The sequence below is a fragment of the Callospermophilus lateralis genome, chromosome 10 (assembly GCF_048772815.1).
Source record: "Callospermophilus lateralis isolate mCalLat2 chromosome 10, mCalLat2.hap1, whole genome shotgun sequence".
Taxonomy (NCBI): Eukaryota; Metazoa; Chordata; class Mammalia; order Rodentia; family Sciuridae; genus Callospermophilus; species Callospermophilus lateralis.
Genome location: NC_135314.1, coordinates 8,278,064 through 8,287,017, shown reverse-complemented (window position 1 = coordinate 8,287,017; position 8,954 = coordinate 8,278,064). Strand labels below are relative to the sequence as shown.

Sequence of the window (8,954 nt, the reverse complement as noted above, 5' to 3'; positions counted from 1 at the left end):
TCTCCCACTTTGCGGTAGCTGGGACCTTTTAAGAGCAGCCTATAATGAAAATAGTGGCTGAGGTTTCCCTCCAGGGACTTAAAGGCTGCCTTTGTAAAAGCATTGGCTCTTCACTTGGGCCTATGCAAGGGTCCATTGGGGATTCTTTCTTTCTTTTTTCTTTTTGCACTGGAGATTGATCCCAGGGGTGCTTTACCACAGAGCTATATACCTAGCCCTTCTTATTTTTTTTTTATCATGAAACAACATCGTTAATATTTATTTTTTAGATCTTTGTTTGTATGTGAGGCTGAGGATCAAATCCGGGGCTGCACACATGCCAGGCGAGCGAGCTACCGCTTGAGCCACATCCTCAGCCCATGAGACAACTTCTTGCTAAGTTGCTGAGACCAGCCTGGAACTTGCCATCCTCTTGCTTCAGCACCTCAGCTTCTGGATTCACAAGGATCTCAGGACTGTACCACCTCTCCTAACTTTATTTTGACAATGGAAAGTCCACACTGCACCCTCCACTCCTGCTAATGCCATTATCTGAACATACATCCCATGAAGAGACATAAAGGTTGATAATGCATAGTCAGAGCAGAGATTACTTCAACTCCAGCCATATATGCCCTTTTGTTGAACCACCCTCTTGTTTATCTCATAAACTTCCCTAAGCCCTACTGCGGGAGTGGCAGGAGTTAAGACTGGGTCAACCCTGCACCACACCCAAGTAAACAAGCTCTTTCTCTTTTGCCAATGTTGCCCAAGCAATTGGCAATGAGAAAAACAGGGCTGATGTAACAGCAACGACTTATTAATACTTGATGGTTCCTATACTGAATTTTCTGGAGCATTTAGCCCCATTTAACTGTCAACTCTTGTGTGGGGACCAGTTCTGAAAGCACAAACAAACTAGCCTGAAAATCGTGATCCAGGGCCCTCTCTCAGGCACTGCCTTTTTAATCAGCAGGTGCTCTCTTTTCCAAGCTCCTGCACCACCAGCCATCAGCGAGTGGCCCTCCTACCCAATCTAACTCAACCCACGTCCTTAACCCATGCCCTCCTGCACTGGCTCACCACACCTAAGAAGAAAGCAGGAGAGGAGAGGCCACCCAACCACAGACCACACCTACACTCGGCTGAAGGAGAACACACAAAGCCACTTCATTAGCCAAGTGAAAAAGACAACCCAGAGGGTTACATATCCTAGGCTTCATCTGTGTAACAAGTATCCAACAACAACCTGGAGAAAAGGGGAGCAGATGCCTGATTGACGGGGGATAGACTGGGTTTGGGAGCAAGAGCGAAGAGTTTGGTTATACAACAGCAACAATAGACGCCCTTCTGCTCCCGGAAACGCTGTGTCTTGGGCATGACCCCTATACAATCTACACATGTGATGAAATCATACAGAAGTAAGTGTACACCCATGAGTAAGGACACAAAACAGAAGAACTCCAAAAATGACTTGTCATCCTTTTCATGTCAATATATGTGTGATATCACACTAGAGTTTGCAGACTGAGGGAAACTGCAGAAGTGGCAGTAAGATTTCTCTTCATTTTTTTACCACTGCTTGTGATTTTATTATTACCTTAATTTTAAAAATCCATTGAAAAAAGCAAGGTTCTTCGACTTGTTGTTAAATCAACTGCCAGGAAAGTCACTTTGAAATGGCAACATAATCAGAATCTGTGTAAAGCAGCTTTGTACAAAAGTCTCTTTTGCAATGATGAAAATACCTTAGAGTTGCACTGCCCAATACCATGGTCACAGATGTGTGAATCTTGAGCACTTCAAATGTGGTAATTGAAATTGAAAAAGTAATTTTTTTCTTTACTTTTTTTTTGTATCCAGGATTGAATTCAGGGGCACATAATCACTGAGCCACATCCCCAGCCCTATTTTGTATTTTATTTAAAGATAGGGTCTCACTGAGTTGCTTAGCACCTTGCTTTTTACTGAGGCTGGCATCAAACTCATGATCTTCCTGTCTCAGCCTGTTGCACCACTGGGATTACAGGTGTGGCGCCCAGCTAAAAAATCAGATTTTTTTCTTTAATATTTATTTTTTAGTTATAGGTGGACACAATATCTTTATTTTATTTTTATGTGGTGCTAAGGATCGAACCCAGTGCCTAATACATGGTGGGCAAGTGCTGTACCCCTGAGTCACAACTCTAGCCCAAAACAGAAATTTCACATTAATTGGAAAATTAAGTTTGCATTAAGTATAACTTGCATTAATTGTACATCAATTTCAACTTAGATTTAAATAGCCACTGTGGATATCTATGGGACAGGACAGAAATGAAACTTGATCTAGACCCCTCTTCCCTAGTTGTAAGTTCCAAGGGATGAGGAAAATTCATTCGAATCACTTAACCAACTTATAAACTTTCTCAGCAGGAGTCCATTCCTTCATCTTAAAATAGGGAAAGAAAAGTATATCCTGACATGTGATTTGTGTGTGTGTGCTTGTGTGTGTGTGTGTATGTGTGTGTGTGTGTGTGTGTGTGAAGGGCTGTGATGTGCCCAGGCACCTGTACACTGCAGCTCTCAGAGCCAGGTAGGATGGTATTTTTGCAAATACATAGTAAAGTAACAGCTGATTTAGTAAATACTTCTCCATTCTCAAAAAGGACAGGCGAGTAGCTTTGCTTTTATATACTTAGGGTGAAATGAACAGAAATTTGATGCCCTGGACTGTTCTTTCAGTTCATTCCACAACTCTAGTTTGAAAGACTTCAATTGCAGAGATAAAGGGAGGGGAAGTTCATACACAAGCCACATGTCTTTCAAGCACAATTGTGAATAACTAGATACTTGGTGGTACAGAAAGCAAACCTTAGAAGACCAGCACTGGAAGTCAGTACAGATGTAGTCACGTGACCAATTCCAATGGTTCTACTCTACCAGGTAGGCACCTGCCAGCACCCACCAGCTCCCACTGGCCTGTGTGGCAAGAGAAGGGCCTTTCTTCTTGAATCCTTTCCTTTTCCCAGGGCTCTGCACACAGTCTGCTTGGCAAACCGCTCCAAAAATCCTTCGGAGAAAGTCCAAGCCCTCAGCGTGGTTCCCAGGGATGCCAGTGATCTGCCCCAGCCTACCTCCTGGTTCACTCTGACTCCCCCAAAACACTCCTCATGTTCCTCTACAAAAAGCTACCCGATTTCACTGTTTATTTCTCTAACCGCGAAAGGAACCCACAGTTGAACAATTCATTAAGTACACACCAATAAAATCAGGAGGCGAGTTTTGCAAAGATTAAATTGCAAAGCACAACTTTAATCTCCAGCTCCCAGTCCTTGACCACCTAAGATGACTCCAGGGGACTCCAGGCGGGCCACGCCTTGCGCGGGGCGGGGCTGCGCCTGCGCCTGCGTGGTGGGCGGGCGGTCCCGGGCAAAAGCGGTTGCTCCACTTTTGCGCTCCAGCAGTGCAGAGGTTCTAAGGTCCGCTTTCCGCGCAGGTGTTCCGCGCTGCCCACCAGCCATGTCGTCCTGTCGCCGCGTGGCGCTCGTCACTGGAGGCAACAAGGGCATTGGCTTTGCCATCGTGCGCGACCTCTGTCGCCAGTTCTCGGGGGACGTGGTGCTCACCGCGCGCAGCGAGGCGCGGGGCCAGGCAGCAGTGCAGCAGCTGCAGGCAGAGGGCCTGAGCCCGCTCTTCCACCAGCTGGACATCGACGACCAGCAGAGCATCCGCAACCTGCGCGACTTCCTACGCAAGGAGTACGGGGGACTAGATGTGCTGGTCAACAACGCGGGCATCGCCTTTAAGAGTAAGCGGTCGGTCTGGGTGCAAAGCTTGTAGTCCTGGGGGACCACGATTGTGCAAGCGGCTCAGGGGCGGGTGCCCTCTACTTTGTGGGATCCAGAAAGTCTCCCTAGAAAGAAACAGAACAGCACAGACTGAAGCCATAGGGAAAGCAGAGACCGAGAAGGTGCAAGCCAAAGGGACATTGTGTTTGCGTGGCTGGGACTCATTGGGACCTTTCTAGGTTTTCTTTACAAAAAACTTTACATTAAAGCAGTTGAATAGACTTTTGACTACTTTTGAAATAAATAATTGCGAAATATTGATTACACCAATATAGTAAATAGACAGTACCCATGACTCAGACTACCCCAATACTGCCATTCTACAAAAACAAAGAATGTTATGAAACTAGGAGATTGACTTTTTTCCGCTTTCTACATTTTTTTTATTGCTGCATCAGAGCTGTACATAATGATGGGATTTCATGCTACATGTTCATATAGAAGAAAATATAACAATATAATGAGGTCACTATCTGAAACCCTTCCCCGTTCCTTCCCCAACTGCTATACCCGCTTCCCAGGAGATCTCAAGTGTGAACAACCCTACACTAGACAAAAGACTTTACTTGGAGGGATATCCTGTGCACTCTCTTATTTCTGAGAAATTCTACTCCATGGCAACTGTTTATTGTTTTCTCTTTTTTTCTCAAAAGCGGCTGATACGACACCCTTTCATATTCAAGCAGAAGTCACAATGAAAACAAACTTTTTTGGTACCCGAGATGTCTGCACAGAGCTACTCCCCCTCATAAAACCACAAGGTGAGTGGGGTGGGTGATCTGGCCCTGCCCTCCTGCAGTCTCATCTCCTTGCCCCTGGCCTCTCCTGCTGCAGCTGTGCCCCTGCCTTGCTGGGCCTCCACCTGCCAGGTGCAGCTCTACTTCCCCACCCGCCTTCTCCAGTGGCTTAATCCTCTGTGCACTGTTCTTGCCACACCTGGCTCTTTGGTATCCTCAAGTGTCTGTTCAAAGGTCTCCTCAGAGCAGCTCTTTATTTCTTCTTTCCCTCCTACTGACAAAGGCCCTAGATTCCATCTGTGCACCCTTATTCAGACTCATGGACTAGGACCACCTCACTAGACACAGCCCCACTAAACCTGTCACCTGCCCAAAACACTCCCAGACCAACTCACACATATGGATGTTCCTGATCCTCCATAACTCCTGACAACCCCCAGTCTAAACTGATACTTTCAGGGGATGTCCATCCTTCCTCTAAATCTTCCTGGCCACCCACCATCATGGCCACCCTGGTGGTCACGAGGCTCTACCTCCACATCAGCAATGCCCATGTGCTAAGATTGTGCCCACTGAGCTGGGCATCATGGCACACCCCTGCAATCCCAACAACTCAAGAAGCTGAGGCAAGAGGATTGCAAGTTCAAGGCCCACCTCAGCAAATTACCAAGGCTCTAAGCAATATAGGAAGAACCTGCCTCAAATTTCAAAAACAAAGCTAGTTATGTGGCTCAGTGTTTAAGCACTTTCTAGAATAAATCCGTGGTATAAAAAAATTTAAAGTAAAAGGTTGTGCCCACTGAGAGTCACCCGAATCCCTCATCCCAGCCCTAAACGGGCCCTCAGCTGACCATGCACACACCTGCAAACCCTCCTGAGAGGCCTCCCTCTTGAGTCATGCCCTTTCCCAGGGCTCTGCACAGTGTCTGCTTCTGCTGAAGCTGTGCCGGGCACTCCCAGACTCCTTCAGGAGAAATCCAGGCCCTCAGCATGGTTCACAGTGACGCTGTGATCTGCCCCTGTCTCCCTCCTGGCTCATTTCATCTCCCCATCAAAGTGTTTCATGCTGTGCACGCCACAGACTCTCCTAGTCTTCCACTAAAAACTGCCCTAGTACTCCTCCACTCAGGGAGACCCCCTCTCATTATGATACACCAGCAGCCAGCCGCCTTTACAACAAGGAGATGTGTGGCTTAGAGTTGTCACTTGAGTGTACAGCTTCCTTGCAACTTCTGTGCTCACAAGCACCCTGTGATCCCAGGAGGTTCTTTATGGAAGTTCGTTATGCAACCACCCAACAGTCCATGTCTGTTTCTCCTAAAGCTCATACTGCTAACGCTCTTTCTGCTCTAACATTTCAGTAAATTTGGTGTTCACTGTTCTCATGTAGATTTTTTTTTTTTTAAATATTTATTTTTTAGTTTTAGATGGACACAATATCTTTATTTTACATTTATGTGGTGCTGAGGTTCGAACCCAGGGCCTCGTACATGCTAGGCAAGCACTCTACCACTGAGCCACAATCCCAGGCCCTCATGTAGATTTTATGTTACATGTTAACACAGATGAATGTATGATGGTTTGGAATGTATTTTAGGCAGAGTGGTGAATGTCTCCAGCATGATGAGTCTGGTCAACCTTAAACGCTGCAGCCCAGAGCTGCAGCAGAAGTTTCGAAGTGAGACGATCACTGAGGAGGAGCTGGTGGGGCTCATGAACAAGTTTGTAGAAGACGCAAAGAATGGAGTGCACGAAAAAGAAGGCTGGCCCAATTCTGCCTATGGAGTGTCCAAGATTGGTGTCACAGTCCTGTCCAGAATCTATGCCTGGAAACTCAGTGAACAGAGGAGAGGAGACAAGATCCTGCTGAATGCCTGCTGCCCAGGGTGGGTGAGAACCGACATGGCAGGACCCTCGGCCACCAAGAGCCCTGAAGAAGGAGCCGAGACCCCCGTGTACTTGGCCCTTTTGCCCCCAGAGGCAGAGGGGCCTCATGGGCAGTTTGTTCAGGATAAACAAGTTAGTGAGTGGTGAGCTGAACTCACACCTCCACCATGGTCCCCACTTGGTATCCTGCACTGATGTGACCCAAAGGATATTTATGCTTTCAAAACTATCCTTAGACAAAAAAAAAAAAAAAAAATCCCACAGGCATCCTTATCAAGTGCTTAGGTGTCACATGTCACAGGTGGAGCAGGGAAATCACTCAGGCACCACTAATTCCCTGAGGTCTTTTCTTCAACACAGGGAGAGAAAAGTGAAATTCCTGAAAATAACTAATGCAAATGAGAAGGTGAATAAAGGATTCTTGATAAATGTCCACTCTGCAGACTGTTTTCATGCTGAAGCAAACTCCATGCCAGGAGCTTGGTCACTGTAAAAGCTAGGTCAAGGGGAGGGAGAGGGGAACTCAGGCGTGGTCAGACCTAGAAGGAGCCAGGCCTTAAACACCTTGCTCTGTGGGCTATGCCCTCAGTTGCAACTACTCGTCCAACAGGAGAGCAGACACACTTAGCAAAACAAGCATCATAGTTGGATGTGGCCCCTGGACTATGGCTTACCCCTCCCCCAGGAAAACACACTACCACCAAGGCAAAGGCAGCTGCCCTTGTGTCTTCCCAAAGCCTAGGTCATTGTGTGAAAACAACCAGCGGCTTGAGAAGAGTGAGTGGGTGCTGTGTGCGTGGTCACTTATGACTGAGCTGAGAGAAGTATTATAAAGACGCCTGGAAGAGAGTGTTCCTAAGTAGGAATGAAGTATCCCACAACTGTAATACTCCCATGTGTTCCAAAATACAGAGAAGTAGAAGAGCATAACAGGATGTTTGGAATTGCAAACCATAGATGTATGACCATTTTTCCACTTTTTTGTTTATTGTGAGCTTTGAAATCTTGGGGAGGGTGAGGGTATGGCTCGGTGGTAGAACACTGGTCTAGCATGGGTGAAGTCATGGGTTCAGGTCCACAGTTCAGTACCACAACAATAAATAAAAATTAGAAATGGAAAAGGAAAGCCCAGGATCTGGCACCTTACTTAGCAGTGGCTCAAGCAGAGTGGCCACACCTTGCTGTGTCTGGGTTTCTTTAACTGTCAAGCACTCATGGGATGACACATCAGTGTAAGTGTTGAAAAACGGTGCCTGGCACGTGTACCACAAGGCATGTGCTTTTGTCGCACCTGGGATCAGAGCAATGTCACCCCTGGTGGTGGAGAGAAGCCCTTGTTCACTGCCCATCGCCCAGCTGGCTCCAGAGGGTATCAGGAAGTGTCCACTGTCCCTTCCCTCCCACAGCCTGGCTCCATGCTGTCCACACCTCTACTCTCAGGACTTCTCACTCTGCCCTAGGGTTGCCATGGCTGGAGACCTGAAGAGTGAGCACCCCTGAGAACCAGCTCTTTTTTTAAAAGGGAGGTTTGGGGGCTGGGGTTGTAGCTCAGTGGTAGAGCGCTTGCCTCACATGCTTAAGGACCTGGGTTCTGTCCCCAGCACCACATAAAAATGAGCAAATAAAATAAAGATATTGTGTCCATCTACAACTAAAAAAAATACTTAAAAAAAAAGAGGAAGGTTTGGTTTCCAGGTTTGACCCTTCAACAGGGTTGTTCATTTCCTCCTAGTTATTTTGTTTTTGTAAGCAGACACCAACACATAAACAATGTCTAGGTCAGGACTATAGTGTTTCAAGTGCTGGCTTAGAAATGTACAGTTGAAATGCAAAGATAAGTCTCCTTAATACCTTAATGACATCCAGCTTCTTCAAGAGCCCTAAAGACATCATCATTCCATATTCAGGTTCCTGGGTACCTCTGCGATGGGGGAAAGGATATTCTATCCTACTGCTAAGATTTATTTCTCAACCTGAAGACTAAGGTACATGCTGCTAAAATAAAATTTTCAGAAAATGTAAAATTACATACAAAAATACCATTTCCAGAGGTGTGTGCAGTGGTGCACACCTGTTGTGCCGCTGCTTGGGATGCTTGTGTAGGTTCAAAGCTAGAATCTAAGAGTTCAAGACCACAGGGGAGCACATAAGACCCATTCACAGGGAAAAAGAAAAAGGAAATCAGAAGAGAAAGAGAAACTGAGTCTCATTTTGAATATAGGATATGAAGGATTCAGGCAGGTGTTACAACCAGCTCCCCTGAAAAGCTAAAGGGGCTCAGATTTAAGTGGAATAAGGGAAGTTGAGATGAACTGCAAATGGAGACCAAACGGGTTTGCACACTGGAGAGGAAGCTGATTATATCTGCTAGACAACGCCGGCAGCACACACACCCCCACTGCAGACAGTCACAAACATGCCCATATCTCAGAGCAGGCAGAGGGAGCCTGGGGCTCCAACTCTTCCCTTGTTATCCTACACTCTTGAATGAGCCCAGAAAACACCAACCCTCAAAAGGAAC

General features: G+C 46.5%; 1 protein-coding gene across 1 annotated transcript; it reads left to right on the top strand.

Moving 5' to 3' along the window:
* Positions 1 to 3,379: 3,379 nt before the first annotated feature.
* Positions 3,380 to 6,866, top strand: LOC143408453 (carbonyl reductase [NADPH] 1). Its single transcript, XM_076868217.2, has 3 exons — positions 3,380 to 3,769; positions 4,463 to 4,570; positions 6,144 to 6,866. Exons 1-3 carry the CDS (start codon positions 3,481 to 3,483, stop codon positions 6,578 to 6,580), a joined length of 834 nt encoding a protein of 277 aa, XP_076724332.1. The 5' UTR covers positions 3,380 to 3,480; the 3' UTR covers positions 6,581 to 6,866.
* Positions 6,867 to 8,954: the final 2,088 nt, after the last annotated feature.

Coding starts and splice junctions, on each gene's coding strand:
- LOC143408453 (XM_076868217.2), top strand. CDS start 3,481: ATGTCGTCCTGTCGCCGCGTGGCGCTCGTCACTGGAGGCAACAAGGGC. Junction 3,770..4,462: donor CGCGGGCATCGCCTTTAAGA/GTAAGCGGTCGG, acceptor TTTTCTCAAAAG/CGGCTGATACGACACCCTTT. Junction 4,571..6,143: donor CCCCCTCATAAAACCACAAG/GTGAGTGGGGTG, acceptor AATGTATTTTAG/GCAGAGTGGTGAATGTCTCC.